The sequence below is a fragment of the Trichomycterus rosablanca genome, chromosome 15 (genome assembly GCF_030014385.1).
Source record: "Trichomycterus rosablanca isolate fTriRos1 chromosome 15, fTriRos1.hap1, whole genome shotgun sequence".
In the NCBI taxonomy this organism is placed as follows: domain Eukaryota; kingdom Metazoa; phylum Chordata; class Actinopteri; order Siluriformes; family Trichomycteridae; genus Trichomycterus; species Trichomycterus rosablanca.
In genome coordinates this window covers 12,460,001-12,484,256 of record NC_086002.1, presented here as the reverse complement: position 1 = coordinate 12,484,256, position 24,256 = coordinate 12,460,001, and the positions used below count along the sequence as shown (strand labels likewise).

At 40.7% G+C, this 24,256-nt stretch overlaps 1 protein-coding gene across 1 annotated transcript in view; it reads right to left on the bottom strand.

Moving 5' to 3' along the window:
- Positions 1–24,256, bottom strand: part of kcnq5b (potassium voltage-gated channel, KQT-like subfamily, member 5b) — a 170,924-nt gene that overhangs the window by 47,234 nt on the left and 99,434 nt on the right. The window contains exon 2 of the mRNA XM_063009305.1: positions 150–240. Coding sequence (XP_062865375.1) covers positions 150–240 — 91 coding nt within the window. The remainder of the gene's footprint in view (positions 1–149; positions 241–24,256) is intronic.

Sequence of the window (24,256 nt, the reverse complement as noted above, 5' to 3'; positions counted from 1 at the left end):
ATGCGGATCAGCTTTGTGTACAGAAAGCCACACCCTGATCAACACATTATTCCTTGACTCTGCACAGTCCTTGACACACGGTTTATTTGACATTTTAAATGGACAAGAATGATAACCCTTGATCCCATTTTCCCCTCATACAGGCTTACCAATATGAAGAGTGCGCGTGATGCCATTTCCTGATGATCTGGAATAGTGGAAAATACAGACAGCACCAAGCAGCTAAACACCAGCACAAACCTGTTAACGAAAAGAAACAAGAAAATAAGTGTCAACCAGGAAAACTAGCATATTATTAAATAACACATTTAATTTAAAAAGCAAAATGCCATTTCAAACTATTAATTAAAGAATTCATCAGTAAGGGGGTTGAATAATACAACCCCAAATCAGAAAAAGTTGGGACAGCATGGAAAATGCAAATAATAAAAACACAGAGTTTCTTACATTTACTTTGACTTTTATTTCATTGTAAACAGGATGAACCTGAGATATTTCATGTTATTTCTGGTCACCTTCATTTCATTTATTAATAAACATCTATTCCTGCATTTCAGGCCTGCAACACATTCCAAAAAAAGTTGGGACAGTAAAGCATTTACCACTTTGTAATGTTGCCTTTCTTTTTCACTACAACGAGGATACCAGGCGATTTAGTGTTTCAGCTTTTATTTTGTCTCATTCTTCCTGCAAACACGTCTTAAGATGTGCAACAGTACGGGGTCGTCGTTGTCACAATTTTCGTTTCAAAATTCTCCACACATTCTCTATTGGGGACAGGTCAGGACTGCAGGCAGGCCAGTCCTAAAAATGCATGGACGTCCCTGGAAACGATGACGTCTTGAAGGCAGCATATGTTGCTCTAAGATCTCAATGTACTTTTCTGCATTAATGCTGCCATCACATAAGTGTAAATTACCTTTGCCAAGGGCACTGACACACCCCCATACCATGACAGACCCTGACTTTTGGACTTGTTACATTGTTTTTAAACATTTCAATAATTTTCTCACACATTTGTTGACAAACTAGAGGTCTGATCATCTTTGCTCATCAAAGACTCAGCCTTTCCTGGATGCTGCTTTTGTACTAAACCAGGATTACAATCACCTGTTGACATCACCTGTTTGAAATCACATCATTATTTAGTTTTTTCACCTCATTACTAGCCCTAAATTGCCCACGTCCCAACTTTTTTGGAATGTGTTGCAGGCCTGAAATGCAGGAATGGAGGTATATTAACCAATGAAATGAAGTTGACCAGACAAAGCATGAAATATCTTGTCTGCAAGTAAATGTAAGGAACACTGCATTTTTATTTTATTTGCATTTTCCATGCTGTCCCAACTTCAATAACAAAAAAGGTTCAATAACAGTTTTGTTTCTATTCAGACAAATAATTCCAGTTTAAGTGTAGCTGTAATAATGCAGACTTACATTTCTTGTACCAAAAAACAACACAAACAGGGGAAAAAAGTTTTAGCCACACAGAATGCAATTACAAAGTTGAATAATGACCACAATTGTTCCTAATGGACGAATCTATCAAAGAAACAGAAAAACAAACATTAATTCCTTAAGGATAAGCTATGATAATGGCTGTATTTAGAGACTGAACTCGGCTTAGCCTTGGCATGTCCTTTAACTGAGTGAAAGAGTTCACCATAACTCACATTCCTGACATGATTACCATTGTGCAAAATCCCTTAACAAACTCCGCACCACAAACTGTACTCCAGAAATACATTCAAAAAGTCTTCAAAAAGCCTTCAGATGTCTCAACCTGAGCCTGGCCCTGAGAAAGAAAAACTGCTGCTATGGTTGAGATTTCAATTATTGACCCGTGCATGATGAAGGAGGACATCTGTGAGTGATCAACTGTAAAAGCCTGGAAACAGACAACTCAGTGTTATGCTGTTATTCTAATCAACATATCCATGCTATTACTAATGTTTGTGTTCATAGTAATTCTGCTCCCACAAACCAAATGTTTGGCTTTTTTTTAATAAGGTTAAAATCCAAGCCTGAATGGAAAATATAATCAAATCCCATGCTGCTGAATGCTTAAAAAGGCCCTAAGATTTGCAGCCGTAATTCATAAGATTCAAAATGCCTGAAGGGAGTACACAGACTGCAGAGACTTGGCACAAAATGTGTTGCAAATAAACCTTTACTTCATAAACTAAAAGCTTCCTGAGGGTAAATGAGATATGAATGGTTGATACAGTATGCAAAGTAGAGCCAATTATATCCAACAGTCAAAGTCATGCAGGTATTATTTATACTGGTTAAACTTTTTTGTGAAGACTCTGTCCTTTCCAAAGATTTATTTGTATAGCACTATTTACAATGGACATTGTCTGAAAGCAACTTAACCGGTCAACAATTACCCTGACATGCAAGCCTATGGCGACATAATCTCTGTCTATGTAGTGTGTCTAGAATCCTCTCTACTTAGGCAGCTGCCGAAGTAGGCAGTAGGCAGCAAGGAAACTCACTAGGTTTTCAGACAGACCCCCTGTGTGAAATGCTCCCAGGCATCATTTGATCTGTTTAAATAGGGAGAAATCTACAATGAAAGTGTACTCCAGAAACTCAGCTGGATACTCAAATAACAGCAAATCGAATAGGCTGAGAGTTCCAGCTACAGACTTCACATCTAGGCTTTCAATGACCCGACACCTCTGGCCATATCTGAGGGAGGGTCTGTAAGGGGTCCTCACAATCTCTGCCAGTCTTCTGCTGGCTAATCAATGGCATCTGCGCAAAGACAGGAGAGTCAGTGCATGACGGATCCCCACGTGAAAGCTTGGCTACTGCACACATGTCGTAGGGGGCAGAGGTCTGCAGCACTAGAGGTGAAAATACAAATTGGGCTATTGGATACTACTAAATTGAGAGAAAAATATGTGTAATGTATCAGCTATGATTGGGGTGACTGAGCATCCAACCATTATTTATCTGTGTAAAAGCACCAATTTATTCTGTGCAGTCCAAGTTCCAAGTCCAAGTTCGAACATGTGCGGGAATCGTTGACCCCAGCATGTCTAGCACTTTCACATGCGCTGCTGGAGCCCCATCTGTGACCCCTTTGCTCTGTTCTTAACCCGCCGTCTCTTTCACAAGGACTATAAATGACAGCACGTTCCCATTCAGCACAGCGAGCCAGTACACAGGCCAGTTCCCTACCAGCACAGCTGCAGAGGGTCACAGTGTTGAAGACAATGCTTGGACAGTCAGGCTGGCTAGACACTGTACACACAATGTGGGATCATACTGTATCTTCACACCTGTTTTTAGATGCTGGAGCAGCTTTTTTGTTTAAACTTTTCATCTAATTGATGTACTTAATATTCATCCATTCATCCATGATCATCCATCCATCAATCCATCCATCCATCCATTCGTTCATGATCATCTATCCATCCATCCATCCATCTATCCATTCGTCCATGATCATCCATCCATTAATCCATCCATCCATCCATTCGTTCATGATCATCTATCCATGATCATCCATCCATCCACCCATCTATTCGTCCATGGTCATCCATCCATCCATCTATCCATGGTCATCCATCCATCCATCCGTCCATGGTCATCCATCCATCCATCCGTCCATGATCATCCACCCATCCATCCATCAGTCTATCTATCATCATCTAAACTCTAAACAATTAAACATTATGTCAAAGGTTTGCAACATTTTGAACAGTGTGACTAAACAGGTACAGTGCTCAGCCAGCGCAGAGTTCTAACATCCTGGACCACCACTGTGGTTTATTAAGTCTCAGCAGTGATACTAGCAATCAAATGCTCAAAAGACACGACTGGCCATATCTGAAAAAGGAAAGGCCGGATAGACAGCAACAGCAACTTCTACTGTCTGGTGCAGATGAACAATACCATCATGTGGATAAATGAACAAATAAATAATTAAATGAAAATTTTAATTATGTTATTACCTTAATTATATTGACCAACTGTATGAAACTGCATATACTACATATATGCAAACGTTTAGACATTTTAGATTTTATTAGTTTGTAGTACATTAAATTGGTCAGATAAACTGTAATTGTTCATCAGATTGTTCATTTATCCGTAAGTGGTAAAGGACTACTGAGGGTGCAATGTGTTTCTGTAGATATCGTACAGTCGGTAGATTCATACAGTATGTGTCTGGCCTTCTTAGCCAGTATGAGTGTGCTGCATGCGACGGAGTCTCATGGAGCAACATGACTCTCCAAGGGCAAGTTCTTCTCACTAAGGTCATCTCCACACTCTTTAGAGATCACAGCTGGAACACATTAAAGCAGATTTCTAAAAAAGCAACAGTGTTTAGGATCATGCGTGAAATCTGGAGCTAGCAGTAAGGGTCCAGCAGACTTAAGGGTGATTCTTGTGGACAGATTTAAAATTGTTATAGCACATGTAGAAGGATGCGTTTGGGTAGCTTAATACTTGTTTAACTTAATCTGAGTCAAATGCTGGGTGGCAGGGTGGCACGGTGGCTCGGTGGCTCGGTGGGTAGCACTGTCGCTCCACAGCAAGAAGGTCCTGGGTTCGATCCCCAGGCGGGGAGGTCCGGGTCCTTTCTGTGCAGAGTTTGCACAATTAAGTAAGTCAATACCAAAACCCAGTATTTTTACCCCTCTTTTTTTACTAGTTCCACCTGTCCGCCTTTCACCAATTTGTCCTATCTGTAATCTCTACCACACACAGCTATTCTCACTAATATCCCTCAGGCTACAATCATCTTTTTAAGAGTCGAAGAAGAGGCGGAATAAAAGAAAACCTGCCGACCGCTCGTGTGCTACCCGTCATGCTCCTCTAATCACTCTCTCCAGTCCCACGCAGTTGTTGGGCTCATATGTCGGGTTCGGTCTTAATGAGTGGCACCTGGTTGTTTATGGAGTGCCACGACCTTTAATACCATCCGAGAGCCTCCTAACCTTTCCAACACGGCCCACGCAAAACACATCACACACACTTACCCATACGCAGGCTGAGTACAAGCAGATGCTGCTTTAGAATCTAATTCATCTGTTTTTAAGCGGAACCTTTATGTACGCATTAGCAGTATTATGCAAATGTTTGGACACACATAATCAAATTCCATGTTTTTTTTTATATCATAGATTTACCTAGCAAATATAACATCCTATACAGGAAAATTCTGCATATTTTAATGTACAATTACAGTTTATCTGACCAATTTAATGTACTACAAACTAATAAAATCTAAAATGTCTAAACGTTTGCATATATGTAGTATATGCAGTTTCATACAGTTGGTCAATATAATTAAGGTAATAACATAATTAAAATTTTCATTTAATTATTTATTTGTTCATTTAGCCACATGATGGTGCACCTGGTAGAGAGGGTGCCAAACAGGTAAAGAATTTTGACCATAAGGACTTTTGCATGTTTTTCCTCTGTGTGGATTTTCTTTTGGTACTCAAGTTCCCTGCCATGTCTCAAAACAGCAGGATAATCTGCTAACACACTAGCGCTGAGATTGTGAACTCCTGGGTTAGAATCTCGGCTCTGCTACCGGTCGGCTGGGTGCCACTAGCAGGCACAATATGCTAATGCCTGCGGCAGACAAAATGGGCCACCAGTCTGCTGTGTGGGAAAGGACCGGACTAAGGGGTGGGGTTATCAATGCTGTGTGGAAAGTGGAGGAGCACAGAGATCGGGGCGTGGCTCTTCACGCGAAGCCGACTTTATGCGCAAATCCACCCATTATAATGGGAGAATAAGAAATGGTGGACTGCAAACACATAGGAGGGAGTGTGTGTCAGGTGAATATGCACCCTCTTGGATCCCATCGGGGTCCCCAGAAGTGGATTGGCTACACTAAATTGGGAGAAAAAGGGGGGAAAATGCATTAAAAAAAAAAAACAATTCCATGTGCAATGGCGAAACACCGTGCCACCAATGTGGATAAATAGATTAAAGGAATAAATACCTGGATTCATTCTGATGTTTGTTTATTTAATATGACATCAGATAATACACATTTTGGCTTGTTATAACAAGAGCAACAATAGCTCTGCTGTTAAGGTGTCACGCTATTGACCACTACGTGGTAAACTGGCCTGACTGTCAGGATTCCACTGTCTGGACCTTAAACAAAATCCTTACCCATCTCTTGCATGGATGCTTAGACTGTAAAAAGATTTGGATACCAATAGAATATGTAAATGTGTCAGCCGACCAAAAACCCAGACAAGATACAAAAGCAAAAAGGACTAGTTACACTGATCAGCCATAACATTAAAACCACCTCCTTGTTTCTACACTCACTGTTCATTTTATCAGCTCCACTTACCATATAGAAGCACTAGTATTGTAGTTCTACAATTACTGACTGTAGTCCATATGTTTCTCTACATACCTTTTTAACCTGCTTTCACCCTGTTCTTCAATGGTCAGGACCCCCACAGGACCACCACAAAGCAGGTAGTATTTAGGTGGTGGATTTAGTTAGGAGTGTCCAATAGAGTGGACAGTGAGTGGACACGGTATTTAAAAACTCCAGCAGCATTGCTGTGTCTTATCCACTCATACCAGCACAACACTAACACACCACCACCATGTCAGTGTCACTGCAGTGCTAGGAATGATCTACCACCTAAATAATACCTGCTCTGTGGTGGTCCTGGGAGAGTCCTGACCATTGAAGAACAGCATGAAAGGGGGCTAACAAAGCATGCAGATAAACAGATGGACTTACAGTCAGTAGTTGTAGAACTAAAAAGTGCTTCTATATGGTAAGTGGAGCTGATAAAATGGACAGTGAGTGTAGAAACAAGGTCTGCATCTGCAACATCTGGTTTTAACGTTATGGCTGATCGGTGTATATTCTACTGTTGTGTAAGAACAGTGCTAATAATAGCATACAGTTCTCTGTATACAGATGTGGAGTGCATATAGGGAACACTGCAGGCCATCAGCTGAAACGCAGTTAAGTACAAGGACAGACGGACAAACTGCTGCTATTTTCTCAAGTGCCGATCTAGCTACTTCTACCTGTGAATTCACCATCAGTCATATTCAACACTTTATTGCCACATCAGTAGAACTGCGGGAAATCTGTAATGCAGCAAAAACAGAACCAGCCTGAAACAACCTTCACACTTTTTGTCTACACTTTTTGACTACAAAACACATTTTTGGTTTCCAATGCCAGCTTCTTGTGCCTGCCATTATAAATAAATCCAACAGATTTACACTAAGGTCCACAAATAAGTATGATAAACAGTAAAATGAGGAACGAAAATAGATACGTAAATATGTAATGTAAAACCTGTAAATAAATATTAAAATTGATGTACTGTGCTACTGGGTAGAAATTTCATTTATCTTGTGTGATGATGGAGATGTTTTTATTTGCAGTGATCGTATAGTGGGGACTTAAAGTATCTGTTATTCTAATTATTAAGTCTGAAGCACTGCTGGTGGCTACTGAAACAATGCTGGTGCATAACTAAGCACTAGAACTTGCAAAATTTAAGCATAAAACACAGAGAAAAAGGCGAGAACATAGCGAGCCTCCCAACAAAATAAAGTCTATCACTCATGTAAACAGAAAGACGTGCGCTGGCTAGTGGACGATTACTGAACTACTTCTCGCAGGAATTTTAAACAATCAGACGGGATGTTTGGTTTTCCAGACTTTGTCTGTTAAATCCGAAATCCGTTAAATGGAGGTCCATTAAATCAAGGTTCCATTGTATTGGAAAATACGTCTTAAATTAGCAAATTTTTTGTGGCGATGGAGAGGAAGAACGGGACATTACCGCACTTCTCAATCGCAGGAGGCTGCAGTTGTTTTAAAAGCCTAAAGAAGAGGCTCAATGTCAATACACAGATCCCTCCTGCTATATCCAAACATGCACAGAACAGGTTAACTACATCAAACACAAAGTAAAACTTAAAAACGGTAACTTATAAACGCAACGTAAAAACAAACACAAAATTTACTTACATAACTACTTACATAACGTTCCCAACACTATTCCAACCACTAAACCCATTTTATTTATTTATTTTCTATTTTATTTATGCATTTTCTCCAATTTTCTCCCAATTTATCATAGTCAATTTGTCTTCCGCTGCTGGGGGATCCCTGATTGCAGTCGAGGTGGGTATATTGCTGCTCACGCCTCCACCGACCCGCACGCAGCCCTTAGCGGAACGCTTTTTCACCCATGTATTCGGCACAAACGCCGCTTTATCTGCTAATCAGGGTTCTTACACAGCGTTTGAGGACCCCACCCACATAGTCTGGTCATCCTGCCCTAGCAGAAACGTGTCTGATGCAGGCACTGCCAATTATGCCTGCTAGATGGAGTTTCGAAACGAGGAGTTCAGAATCCCGGCGCCGGTGTGCTAGCGGAATATCCCGATGCGCCACCTGGGCACCCCCGTTAAACCCATTTTAACCCCCAGGCTTAACAGTATGCCAGACTCCCATGGTCGATGACACACACAGGGATACGTCACTCCCTGTCTGTTATAATGATGAACCGACCGGTCGCCACAGTATTATATGAGGGTTCTTCAAAAAGTTTTCGCACTTTTTAAAAAACTCTTTGAAACAAACTAAATCACTTTTCTACATAGTCACCTTCCAATGCATTTTTCCCAGCGTCGTACCAACTTCTTAATGCCGTCAGCAAACAATGTTATTGGTTGAGCGAGTAGCCACTGATGCACCTCTGCTTTCATATCATCATCACATCAAAATGTTCTTCCCCTTAAAGCTTCTTCAAGCAAAAAGGTGGAAATCAGATGGCGCTAAATCCGGACTATAAGCTCCCTCTCAGTCTCTCAGACATGACCAATTACTAATTACTACTCCTTTCACCCTCACTGTTTCCAACCAAAATATAAACGTGCGGAAACTTTTTGAAGATTCCTCATATATAAAAGTGAGCTTGGGTGGCTTTGGGTGGGGCATCAAGTGCTCATCAGCTTAAAAGTACATTTTAACAGTACCATAGCAGTAATTACAATCTTCAGTGGCTCTAGAAGTTAAAGTAAATCCCGTTTATTCATTCTTGCCTTTTTCCTTTTTAAATAGGTCTATTTTTATATATTAGTTTCGTACTAATGCATTATACACTAGTCCATTTTGCTTCCATCACAGGTATCTCAATAGTGACATTATATTCTACTGAAAGAAAATGTGTTTCATTCTGTTCAGGATCTCAGTGATGAGTTTCAAAAAGGTGGGACATGAAAAACCAGGAACTGTTCTGATTTATTTCTAGTTCTATTAACAACAATATTCCTGAAACAATTACATTTCTCCATTTAAATAGGATAATAGGATAGGACTCAGTATCATCCCAAAGTCCAACCAGAACGACTGATTATTAAAAGTCCTACAACTGTTCACAAATCAATCCACCTTTGCTCATCATTACACATAAATTTGCTTAGTTCCTAAGCAACGCTTCAGCAAACAAGAACCATAGCTATTACCTGTACAATCGATCCACTGAAGAGGAAAATGTTGGACACCTTATAATCACCACTTTCACACAAATGCTGAGAACCGGCAAGAGCCTGCTGGGTACGGTTATCATTTAGGAAATGCAATCACGCCAACTGGTTTCCATTAGATTCTGTTTATCAGCTAGATTTTTACTCCAGCTAGCATTGTAATGTTGTTGCTGTAATTTCTACCCACTGTCAGTTTTCCCCCTAATGTACAATAGCTACCAGTCCGAAGCCCTTATGTTACTCACACACTGTGCGCCTTCATTTTGCCCAGCTGTGTTGAAATAGACTAGGTTTCTGACTATCTTGTGCTTTCCCATCCTTGTTCCAACAATTCTCCTTTGCTTGGTGGTCTTGGAATAATTGTGGGAAAAATAAACGTGTTATGCTACTCATTATAACATTATGTTTTACACACTTTGGTTACATTCATGACATGAAGCACTTTCTAGTTCTACAATTACTGACTGTAGTCCATCTATTTCTCTACATACCTTTTTAGCCTGCTTTCACCCTGTTCTTCAATGGTCAGGACCCCCACAGGACCACCACAGAGCAGGTATTATTTAGGTGGTGGCTCATTCTCAGCACTGCAGTGACACTGACTGATGATGGTGGTGGTGTGTTAGTGTGTGTTGTGCTGCTATGAGTGGATAAGACACAGCAGCGCTACTGGAGTTTTTAAATACCGTGTCCACACACTGTCCACTCCACTCTAACCCTAGACACTCCTACCTAGTTGGTCCACCTTGTAGGTGTAAAGTCAGAGACGATCGCTCATCTATTGCTGCTGTTTGAGTTGGTCATTTTCTAAACCTTCTTCAGTGGTCACAGGACGCTGCCCACGGGGCGCTGTTGGCTGGATGTTTTTGGTTGGTAGACTGTTCTTAATCCAGCAGTGACAGTGAGGTGTTTAAAAACTCAATCAGCGCTGCTGTGTCTTATCCACTCATACCAGCACAACACACACTAACACACCACCACCATGTCTGTGTCACTGCAGTGCTGAGAATGACCCACCACCTAAATAATACCTGCTCTGTAGTGGTCCTGTGGGGGTCCTGACCATTAAAGAATAGCATGAAAGTGGGCTAACAAAGAATGCAGAGGAACAGATGGACAACAGTCAGTAATTGCAGAACTACAAAGTGGTTCTATATGGTAAGTGAAGCTGATAAAATGGACAGTGAGTGTAGAAACAAGGAGGTGGGTTTAATATCATGGCTGATCAGTGTATAAGGTGTGCGATAGGCTGTCTGCACACACTTCCCTCGTTTCTGTCATGGGTTAAAGTACCATGGGTAAAATTGTCTTCCCTGGGGCAGATAGGATCTTTCAGCAAGACAATGCAAGTCACATGGCTAGAAATGTCCAATATTGGTTGGAAGAGCATGACCAAGACTTCTAAGTATTATCTTGGCCCCCTAATTCCCCAGACTTGAACTGAATTGAGCATCTGTGGGATCACCTCGATCTTTGTGTTCGCTCTATGGATCCTCCCCAACGCCCCCTCCAGCAGCTGTGTGGTGCACTGCAGTCAGCATAGGTATGGCAAACAACCAAGACCTTACTGAGTCACTCCCAGCCTGTCTGGCTGCTTTCTGTGCTGCACATGGTGGTTACTCTGGATATTAGCTGGAGGTCATAATAATGTGACTCAACTGTGTAATAATAACCTCTAGTGAAAATGTTATTTATTTATGTATGGTTATCTTGCTTCCATTTTTAATGAAGTAGGTTTTATTGGGTAAGTTAGTGAGTCGAAGGCAATATCAAAAATATGCTAGACACAGTGGCATTCAGTAAAGGTGTGTGTGTGTGTTTGTGTGATACTAGAAATTCTTCCTCTAATATCTTTTCTTTCTGCCACAGGCACTCTGATATCAAGTAATCTCTGTGGCCACTGAGGTGTGAGGATAGCAAAAGCTTAAAACACAGAAGCATAAGGAAACAATAAAGAAGTAAAAGTAAGTGCAAGTTTTATTGATTTTTCATTAGTATTTCAGTGTTTTTATATTAAATTTGTGTTATTTTTAATGTATAAGTGTCAAAAACAACCCCATTATTTTACATTAACCTAAAATACACTGCCTGCCCCAAAAAAAAGTCAACACCTGGATTTAACTAAGCAAATAGGTAAGAGCCTCCCATTGGATAATTACTGAATGGGTGATTATGTTTTAGCTGGCAACAAGTTATTTAACCCTAACTAATGCAGTGAGTAGCTTCTTATTTGTTAAACAACCATGTGGAAAGACACATCCTGTGGTCGTGGAAAAGATGTTAATCTGTTTCAGAAGGGTCAAATTATTGGCATGCATCAAGCAGAGAAAACATCTAAGGAGATTGCTGAAACTACTAAAATCGGGTTAAGAACTGTCCGACGCATTATTAAAAAGTGGAAGGACAGTGGGGAAACATCATCTTCAAGGACGTTTTGTGAAATCAAATGGTAGAAAAACTACAGTAGAACTCAAGGAGATGTTTAATAGTGAAAGTAAGAGCATTCCCACACGCACAATGCGAAGGAAACTCAAGGGATTGGGACTAAACAGCTGTGTAGCCTTAAGAAAACCACTTGTCAGTGAGGCTAACCTGCAAAAACTGCTTCAATTTGCTAGGAAGCATAAAGATTGGACTCTGGAGCAATGGAAAAAGGTCATGTGGTCTGATGAGTCCAGATTTACCCTGTTCCAGAGTGATGGGCGCATCAGGGTAAGAAGAGAGGCGGCTGAAGTGATGCACCCATCATGCCTAGTGCCTACCGTACAAGCCTGTGGGGGCAGTGCTATGATCTGGGGTTCCTGCAGTTGGTCGGGGCTAGGTTCAGCAATGTTATCTGCCCAAAGAATGAGGTCAGCTGACTACCTGAATATACTGAACGACCAGGTTATTCCATCAATGGATTTTTTCTTCCCTGATGGCACGGGCATATTCCAAGATGACAATGCCAGCATTCATCAGGCTCAAATTGTGAAAGAGTGGTTCAGGGAGCATGAGACATCATTTTCACACATGGATTGGCCACCACAGAGTCCAGACCTGAACCCCATTGAGAATCTTTGGGATGTGCTGGAGAAGACTTTGTGCAGTGGTCCGGATCTCCCATCATCAATACAAGATCTTGAGGGAAAATTAATGCAACTCTGGACAGAATTAAATGTTGTGACATTGCAGAAGCTTGTGGAAACGATGCCACAGCGAATGCGTGCCGTAATCAAAGCTAAAGGCGGTCCAACGAAATATTAGCGTGTGTGACCTTTTTTTTTGGCCAGGCAATGTATATGCAGTTCCACGTTACTATGGAACACATTAACAGGTTTCCCAAACATCCTTATGTTAAAAATACCTTAGAACTCAACGCCTTTAAAACTCGACCCCAGTCCCAGAACCAATTAATGTTGAGTTTGAAGGTACCATTGTAAGTGAAAATGCAAAAACTATGCATCCACTATGCAAAACACTGTCAAAGGATTCAGGGAATCTGGAAAAAAAATCTCAGTGCATGTAAGGCAAAACCAGAAAACAGAAATAATTAGTATCATCAGTTCCAAATTATTAAAAAGTATACCGACCAGGAGTAACATTATGACCACTGATAGGTGAAATGAACAACACTGATTATCTCTTCATCATGGCACCTGTTAGTGGGTGGGATATATTAGGCAGCAAGTGAACATTTTATCCTCAGAGTTGATGTGTTAGAAGCAGGACTAATGGGCAAGCGTAAGGAATTGAGCAAGTTTGACAAGGGCCAAATTATGATGGCTAGATGACTGGGTCAGAGCATCTCCAAAACTGCAGCTCTTGTGGGGTGTTCCCGGTCTGCAGTGGTCAGTATCTATCAAAAATGGTCCAAGGAAGGAACAGTGGAAAACCGGTGACAGGGTCATGTGCGGCCAGGGCTCATTGATGCAACTGGGGAGTGAAGGCTGGCCCATCCAACAGACGAGCTACTGTAGCTCAAATTGCTGAAGAAGTTAATGCTGGTTCTGATAGAAAGGTGTCAGAATACACAGTGCATCACAATTTTTTGCATATGGGGCAGCAAAAGGGGGACCAACACAATATTACAAAGGTGGTCATAATGTTACGCCTGATCGGTGTATATTTAATAAGAAATTTGATGCTACAAAGTGGTTAACATGCCCTTGTCTCCAAATAAAGTTGGTCAGTAAAAGCATTAGAAATCTTGTCTGTCTGCTTTCATAAGTCAAATAAAAGAGAATTTAAGAGCAGACATCCCAAGTCTCCCGGTAATTCCGGGAGTCTCCCGCATATACATAGCGACTCCCTGATGCCCGCAAGTCAGATAAAATCTCCCGGAATCTAGAACGAGCGGCCAAGAGCGACACAAACGCGCACGCACGCAGGCGACACAGACTTTATTCCCGATCACGTATTAAATCCGTTATCTGATATATTATCTAGTGCACTATGTAGGGAACATAAATCCGTTATCTGATATACAATTTAGTGCACTGTGTAGGGAACATAATTAATTATGTAATACACTATCTAGTGCACTATGTAAGGAACACAAATCATCATCTAGTTATACTTTCTAGTGCACTATGTAGGACATGAATGCGTTATTTAATACACTATCTAGTGCACTATGTAGGGAACATAAATTTGTGATCTGATATACAATCTAGTGAACTGTGTAGGGAACATAAACCAATTGTCTAATTCACCATCTAGTGCACTACATAGGGAACATAAATTCATATTTAAAATACTATCTAGTGCACTATGTAGGGAACATAAATCTGTTATCTGATATGCAATTTAGTGCACTATGTAGGGAATCTAAATCCGTTAACTAATACGCTACCTAAAGCATTATGTAAGAAACATAAGTCTCTTATCTAGTACACTATCTAGTGCACTAAGTAACGAACATAAATTATTTTCTAATATACAATCTAGTGCACTATGTAGGAAACATAGATCTATTATCTTTCACACTATCTAGTGCACATTGTGACGCGAACAGTTAGCTTAGTAGCTCAGTTAGCAGCTCCTAAAAGTTCTGTTATCACCCATATCTTTTGTTGTGTGCAAGAGGATTTTTATTTTTTTTTTTTTTTTTTGGGGTCGGGGTCGAGGTCCGGGTCCGGGGTACCTCCCTGAAATGAGTTTTTGCAACTTGGGATGTCTGTAAGAGAATAAACAAATCACAGGTTCCTGTTTTCACTGTATTAAACAAAATGTCCCAGTTTCTCCAGAAATGGGGTTTGTATTACAAAACATCAGTGGTTGTGGTTTCTCGTCTTATGTGCAATCAGCTTTTCAAATTAGCATGAAGTGTTAGTTTGTTTAAACTGAAAATAAAAGTAGCAAAAACTAAATATTTAACAGCAAGGTCGTAGTGTCTGTCAAAATAAGTTAGTAAATACATTTAGCTGAGAAAACAGGGTGACAAATGAGATTATGCAATGTCAGACTTGGGTGGATATAAATATAGTGCCTAGTATTAGCGGGGAAACTGACACACACACACACACACACACACACACACACACAGAGCAGCAGAAACAGTAAGTGACTGCTGTGGTTGATAATTATCTCCATGTTTGTGTGTCAGGTTGTGTGGCAAGAACTCGACCCAATTACATAGTCACGGGCTGTTTAGCACCATGCCAACCAAGATGCCCTCGCCCCCAACCTGCTCCGAGCGAGCATGCCGCTACATCTGCCGTGTTCATATTCAAATAGTGTGCTGACTTCAGTGTTTCATTATAAAAGGAATTACAGGTGCAGGTGCAGCCAGCACTCATTTTTAATGTGTGTTCTGATTTCTTTACAGGAAAAGTGGATGAAAGTCGGAATATTACAACCCCAAATCAGAAAAAGTTGGGACAGCATGGAACATACAAATAATAAAAAAACACAGAGTTTCTTACATTTACTTTGACCTTTATTTGATTGCAGACAGGATGAACCTGAGATATTTCATGTTTTGTCTGCTCAACTTCATTTCATTTATTGATAAACATCCATTCCTGCATTTCAGGCCTGCAACACATTCCAAAAAAGTTGGGACAGTAAAGCATTTACCACTTTGTAATGGTGCCATTCCTTTTCATCACACTTAAAAGACATTTCGGCTCCAAGAAGACCATGTGATTTAGTGTTTCAGGTTTTATTTTGTCTCATTCTTCCTGCAAACACGTCTTAAGATGTGCAACAGTACAGTGTCGTCGTTGTCGCATTTTTAAAAATTCTCTTTTGGGGACAGGTCAGGACTGCAGGCAGGCCAGTCCAATACACTTACCCTCTTCTTTTGCAGCCATGCCTTTGTAATGTGTGCAGCATGTGGTTTTACATTGTCTTGTAGAAAATTGCATGAACGTCACTGGAAGAGATGACGTCTTGAAGGCAGCATATGTTGCTCTAAGATCTCAATGTACTTTTCTGCATTAATGCTGTCATCACAGAAGTGTAAATGACCTTTGCCAAGGGTACTGACACACCCCCATACCATGACAGACCCTGGCTTTTGGACTTGTTACTGATAACAGTCTGGATGGTCCTGTTCGTCTTTGGACCGGAGCACACGGCGTCCATTTTTCCAAAAAAAGACCTGGAATACTGATTCATCTGACCACAATACATGTTTCCACTGTGTGATGGTCCATCCTAGATGCCGCTAAGCCCAGAGAAGTCGACGCCGCTTCTAGACATGGTTAACATAAGGCTTCTTTTTTGCACAGTAAAGGTTTAAGTGGCATTGTGCATGTAACTCTGTATTGTAGTGCTCGACAAAGGTTTGCCAAAGTAATCCCTAACCCATGTGGTTATATCAGCTATTGTTGAGTGGCGGTTCTTGATGCAGTGCCGTCTGAGGGATCAAAGATCACGGGCGTTCAGCTTAAGCTTGCGCCCTTGGCCTTTACGGACTGAAATTCCTTTCAATTCTTTGAATGGTTTAATGATATTATACACTGTAGAGGGAGAAATATGCAAATCCTTCCAATGTTTCTTTGAGGTACATAGTTTTTAAACATTTCAATCAATTTCACACACATTTGATGACAAACTAGAGATCCTCTGATCATCTTTGCTCATTAAAGACTGAGCCATAAAGTCAAGTTTTTTCATGACTTTTCTTTTGTGGTTTGATTTTTTTCATCAACCACTTTAACCTGGTCAGGGTCATGGTGGGTCAAATTTAACTGGGAAACACTGGGCGTGAGGCAGGACAGGGCACCAGTCTATTGCAGGGCTTTGGTCATCACCCCTCAGATGCAGCCAATAATGTCTGTGTAGATGCACAGCTGGCCAATAGCACTGCTGAGATTCGAACCCAGATTTCTGCAACTGTTTCTTTTCCTTATTTTGGTTAAATTTTTTTCTGACTGGCACGATCTACCAACCTCTTCTCGTCCTGTATGTGCAAGTTTACAGGATGTCTTGCCCCGGTGTTGTGCGAGTCATCCAGTACTGCCTGTGCCCTCCCTCTCACTTCCCACAGCCCAATTCCCTTATGCGACAAACCATAATTAAAGAAAAGCAGATGGACGGCCTGCGTCACCCTCCTAATGATATTTCTCACTAGCACACAGGGAGCGAGACAAAATGAGAACAAGGAAACACGAAAAACAGCTGGAGGTCTGCTGCTTTCCAGAACCATAATTAAAATAATGTTACGTTAGTTCCAGGTAGGGAAGAAAAAGCAAAAACAACTTAAAAAGAAATTAGGTCTAAAATATGAAATAAAGCACATGATTACAGTTGGGAAAAGGGCAACATTCAGTCATTCCTTTAATCAATTAGCCTAAACTAATTACTAGTTACAGTAGCTGAGAGTTTCCAGTAGCTAAAAAGTACTGAAGCTCTTGTGCTATACACGGCAAATGAACAGAACAATAATTCGGAGGGTTGGGGATTCAAGCCCCACCAGTGCCAAGCTGCTCCAGTTGATGCTGACTCTTAACATTCTTTTTTCTATTTTATTTATGAATTTAGCATAGCCAATAAGTCTTCCACTGCTGAGGACCCTGATCGCTTCCTCCGATGTGTGCACAGTCCACCAACCACTTCTTATTCACCCATAGTTCGGTGGATTAACGTGTGAGGCCAGCCACACACTTCTGTACAGGTGCCTTGGGCTACCAACCAGGGTCCCTACTCAGCATCTTATGAGTCTAAGTCCCACCCAGCAGCCTTAGTGGCCAATTTTCTGTGCTGCGGAGGTGTCACTGCCAAATAGTGCCTGCTAGGGGGCACCCAGCTGATCGGTGGCAGAGCTGAGAATCGAAATTTAGCGGAATATCTTGTTGTGCCTCCTGGGAGTCAACATTTAGTTTTTTGAATTCAATAAATGTAAAGTGGTAAATATGTCCTAAACATACTTCCTTTATTTATTAACTACTTTCTAGTGCTGTGCTAAAAAAGCAACTTAGTAATGATGGGACTTGAACCAGCAACCTTCCGATTACTAGTCCACCAATGATTGGTATAATAGCTACTTCCAGGTGATAATGCGCCACGATCAGCCAAAGCACCAATCATCCAAAACCGGGTTCCATTAACATGACACTGAGTTAAATGTACTTCAGTGGCCACCAACAGAATGTCTTTGGGGTGTGGTCAATAAAGAAATTTTTCAGCATAAATGTGCAACTGACAACTCAGCAGCAATTACGTGAATCAATCACATCACACATAGATCAAAAATGTATAACATCAACATTAAGCTTCTTGAATTATATAAATGTAAAAGTGTAAACATGTCCTAAACAGACTTCCTTTATTTATTAACTACTTTCCAGTGAGGAGATAATGAAGCAACTTGGTAATGGTGGGACTTGATCCAGCAATCTTCCGATTACTAGTCCACTGCGACTGCTGAGCCATCACTGATTGTTTTAATAGCTATATTTAAAGCATAAAACAGCATAAAACTAATATTCAGGTGACATCAAACATAATATCTAATTTTAACACTGCATTGTTTGTTGGTGCCAGGGTCGTGTTAAAAATTCATGGACAAAATGTGGGTTGCTTAAAAAAAGACTGAAAACACAACATCTCTATGTCATTTATAGTCCTAACTACCGATAACAATCATCAACCAAATGAACCAAACATATACATCAACCTTCAGGAAGAAAGTCGTCTCCTGGCCACGTCTCAACCAGAGTGTGTTAGCATGAAATAAGAATGAGAAGTATGTAAATAAGAGGAAGGAAACCACGTCAGTATGAGTGGGTGGAAGAAAGTGAAATCATTGCTGTTAAAAGAATGTGCATGAGGGTGGGATCAGTGTCATCAAGAGTGTAAGTATGAGCGGGTGTAATTACAAGTGTGTGTGTGAGAGAGACTTTTTGGAGGTCTTATCAGACTTTGATCCTGTTTCATTAATACTACTTTGAGGAGCGTTAAGCCAGAGCGAGGGCGATCGATTTAAGTCTTGGATAAACATGTCTGATGGATGATGCTGATGTTAAGTGGGACACTGAACTGTCCTTACTAGAACCTCACGAGTTTAAATCCAAATCGTCTTAAAGGAGCAGAGTGGCCTAGAGCTTGATCATACATTATACAGTGGTACCTTGTAATTCGACAACCCCTAAATTCAAAATCTTTGAAACTTGACGCCCTGGTAAAACGTCATCAAAGTGCAAATATGAGACGAATCTGCATTTGTGTGGAGTAACCGTCAAGATTAACTCTGAAAGCTCCACATGTATCTGTGTTTAGCTGGATTTACCTCCTGTTTCATTTTTAAACTTGTGTTATAGCTCAGGGTCCTGAGAAATTGTGAAAATCAGCTTTTCCAAGAGTCTAAAAGGCTTATCACATTTCACATACATCCTTATTGAAAAAAATATCAAACTCAACGCCTTTTAAACTTGACGCCACTCCCAGAACCAATTGATGTTGAGTTTCAAGGTACCACTGTTATGCATATTCTCCCCCCCTTTTTAGCGCGTCCAATTGCCCAATTGCGTCATGCTTCCTCTCTGCCTACGCTGATCCCTGCTCTGACCGAGGAGCTAACCCCACCCCGACACGTGGGCAGCAAGCCGTATGCATCTTATCACCCACACATTGACGAGTGTAGTGCCACCTAGCTTTGTGTACGGAGAGACACACCCTAAGAGCACTCTTTCATCTCTGTGCAGGTGCCTCTGATCAGCCAGCAAAGGTCGTAATTGCACCAGTCTGACAGAGAGAGACCCATATCCGGCTTAGTCCCGCCCATCTGAACAACAGGCCAATCGTTGTTCATGTGGCCGCTCAGCCTTCAGCCGGCAAGGCAGAGCTGAGATTCGATACGATGTATTCGAGATTCAGCTCTGGTTGCAGTGTGTGTTTTTACCGCTGCGCCACCAGAGCAGCGGTACCACTGTACTCTTGCTGGATGTCCAACTAATAAATAAAAATACAATTTAAAAAATCCAATTAAAATAAAGTACGAAAATTTAGAATTATATTGAGTTTATTTGCTATGGATCTGTTACCAATAGTACTTATGAACTGACACTTCAGACTGCAACCCATCTGTTACTACGCACCATGAGTGTTTTAAAGTCTGCAGCTTAATTAGGCAACTTCAAGATTGTAAACTTCAGTCTGTCGTGTTATTGACTCATCTGCTATTTATTTATATACAGACACTTGATTATGGGTTGTCTGTTGCATGCCATAACTATGTGTTTAACACAAACTCATAACCATACTAAACAACACATCACACCCCCTCCATGACCTGCTAGTCAGACAGCCGAGCACTTTCAGTAACAGACTCATTCAGCTCTGCTGTAACAATATGATAACGGTGAGATAAGATCGTTTGTACCAACTGTGATCACACTGTATAACACTTCTTTACTGTGCCGGGACATAATAGTGCACTGATCCACTATCAGGACAGACTCATGAACATGATCTGCCACTTTGCCATTGCACATCTGTTAATATTTACAGCAAAGGACACTCTTATAATAGTTTATTATATTACATATTACATATACGAGGGATCTTCAAAAAGTTTCTACACTTTTATATTTTGGTTGGAAACAGTGAGGGTGGGAGGAGTAGTAACTGGTCGTGTCTGAGAGACTGAGAGAGCTTATAGTCCGGATTCAGCGCCATCTGATTTCCACTCTTTTGGACGCTCAAAAAAGCTTTAAGGGGAACGCTGCTGTGTCGGATCCACTCATACCAGCACAACACACACTAAAACACCACCAGCATGTCATTTTCACTGCAGTGCCACCTAAATAATACCTGCTCTGTAGTGGTCCTGTGGTGGTCCTGACCATTAAAGAACAGGGTGAAAGCAGGCTAAAAAAGTATGTAGTATCTATCTATCTATCTATCTATCTATCTATCTATCTATCTATCTATCTATCTATCTATCTATCTATCTATCTATCTATCTAACTTTATCTAACATTCCATCGTTTTTGTTTTATTGTGCTAATAAAATACTACTTTTATTTTTCTTGAATTTCCTACAAATAATTTCCATTATACAGTACATCTTAAACCTCTAAGTTTTACAACATCATCTTAAAGACTAAAAAAGACCATGGAGTGCTGACTTTTTAGGAATTTTCTCCACTGTCCTAAACCCCCATAAAGCACGGATAAGACACTTGAAGACAAAGAAAGCCCAGCAGTCAGAAACATCACATGATGCTCTTTTGAACATTGTAAAATCATGCTGGGATAAAATGAATCATTACATTTTGCTCAAACTTGTGGAGTTCGTGCCTGCTTAAATAACATAAATTACAAATTTTATAATAAAAAAAAACATTGCATTCAATTCAAAATATAGTAATTTTCACCAGTAACCTCAGATTTGGGCCCACACTGTATATACTACACAACCAAAACCATTACAGTTTTTCTCAGTCGATTTGGTTCATTTCTCAGATCAGAATTGAAATTCTCAAAACTGTTCATTCAATCTCCACATCTCCTTGTCACTTCATAATAGCATTTCTCATTGTGTTTCACATTTTGCAAATGCTTTTGTACATCCATGCAAATGGTCATGTACGATTGTCTGCTGTTTTTTGCATTATCAATTGCTTATGTCATGTTTATCAAAATGTGTTCTACTGATTGTCTGTTGAATTGTCTTACCCTCCAAAACATTTAGGCTTTGGGTCATTGCCTAGGTCATTACATGCAAAAGTGCTGAACATAATCTCTCAGGCATAATTTGTACATTTCTATGAAACTTTTTTGGTAAATTTTGGTAATTTATCCTAAATTGATTAAATTGTTCTCGGGTGAATCTTGGCTTTCAGTTAAGAAGGGGAATTTGTGAAGGTTTAGATCAACCAATGGTCAAACAGCTCTCAACCATAGGTCAGAGGTGCATCTCATGAACCTTCAGTTGACAAACATATATAGACACAAAACATTGCAGTGTCACAAAGTCTCACAATGGAAAGACAAGGCCGTGTACAGGGTGAACAGCCAAGAAGAGGGGTAAGGCTGAGGGGACAAAACAGAGGAAGAGGTAGGAGAGTCCATGCCCATAGGTTTGTCCCAGATGAAATAAGGGCAACAATTGTGGACCATGTTTTAAATCATGGTCTTACAATGGCTGAAGCTGGTCACCGGGTGCAGCCGAATATTGGAAGAACAACTGTGTCTTCAATCGTTCAAACATTTCGTAGAGAAAACAGGTATGTAATTCAGAAATGTGCACTCTGCTGTAATGCTGCACATTGACATAAATTCTGAAATGTTATTCAATCTTATGTTTTGCATTTTTGCATTATTATACAATATAGGACTGCAAGACTAGCTCATATGGGTGGCAGAGGTCCCATTTTCACACCTCAACAAGAGGAGGCTATATGTGCTATGGTCATAGCAAATAACGCCATAAGGCTGAGGGAGATCCAGCAAGCCATTATACAGGACAACAATGTTTTTCAAAATATTCAATCTGTAAGCATCTCCACCATTGACCGGGTTTTGAAACGACACCAGATGAGCATGAAACAGCTGTACAAAGTTCCATTTCAAAGAAATGGTGACAGGGTGAAAGAGCTACGGTACCAGTATGTACAGGTAACACCCTTATGCATACTGACACATTTGCTATGGCTGAAATGTATGTAACTGTTTCTTCTCCAAAATGAACATTATATGTACTTCATTACTCCTTTTGTGCTGTAGCGTATCATGGAGCTGGAATCAAGAGAATCACTCCACACTTTTATATACCTGGATGAGGCTGGCTTCAACCTTGCAAAATGCAGAAGGCGTGGTCGAAACATCATTGGCCAAAGGGCTACCATTGATGTGCCAGGCCAATGGGGAGGAAACATCACAATGTGTGCTGCTATGTCAAAGAATGGCGTGCTTACACATATTCCCATTATAGGGCCCTATAACATACAGCATCTTGTCACATTCTTGGACACCCTCAACAGGGATCTCATCCCTGATAATGAGAGAGGTGTGATGCAAGAGGATTTGCCCAAATATGTGGTCATTTGGGATAATGTGAGTTTTCACCACTCTAACACCATCAGGCAATGGTTTGCCATTCATCATAGAATGCTGATGGAATTCCTCCCACCCTACTCCCCATTCCTGAACCCAATTGAGGAGTTCTTCTCAGCCTGGAGATGGAAGGTATACGATCACCAGCCGCACACCCAGATGAACCTGCTGACTGCCATGGATGCAGCTTGTGAGGATATCACAGCAGATGTCTGCAGAGGCTGTATTAGGCACTCCAGGACATCCAATTTGATTCCAGTCTAATTTCTTGCTGTCAGTCTCCCACATACAGTCATGCGTAACTTTGTGTTCTGTGTAAGTTTGTATTTTGTGTGTAACACGTACCGTTTCAACTGATATGCCACAGAATGTGCAGCGTTCTTGTAATCAAAAGCTTAGCTAGTTTCCATCAGAATATACCTACAGTGTACACTGCTGCACTGACAACATGACTAAGTATTTTGACTGCCTTGTTCATAGGCAATGACACACAGACTAGACATTCTGATGGCACTGACAAGTTGATTGACATAAATATTTGCTTTTGAGGCAACAACAAAGAATTCTGAGCAAGGTACGTGCTTTTGCAGGTATTTCATTGAGTTTTGCTGTTTGCACTAACTGTTTTGAGAAATGCACTTGTTGTGATGCCAATGTAAATCATGATGTGAGAAATTTACCAAATCGACTGAGAAAAACTGTAATTTGCATTCAAAGTGTAAAAAGCACTTACATGCACCTAATTATTCTAAGGTCAGAATGCCAACATGTGCTTGATGTTTGTCTTCTGTATTCAGTCTTAACACTGAATCCAGACTGATTAGTCGGCCACTCTCAACCTCATCCATTACTAAAAAAAAGAAAACGCTGAGGGAATGTTTGTGAGGAGGCTAAACTCAACTGTAAGTCCGGTCATAAGAAATTCCCGCCGGAAGTCAAATTGTTAAACATTTATGCATTATTATTTCATGTCTACTAAAATATACATTCTCCATCCTTAAAGCTTAACATGCATGACGTGACAGAAATGCTGTAATATCGGTAATATCTGTATCCAAGCAACTGTGACGCATTTGATGATGATTTGAGGGGGAAAGCGTGTAAAAAAAAGGTGCAGAGTGAGTGTATGGGTGGAGAAAACACAATAAATAAACCCACTAGTTCTGCACAAGGTGTCAGGTGTGCGTCATACAGGCCTTTGCAGAACGGAAAGGTCAGCATTAGGCGTGGGCAGCTAGGGGCTAAG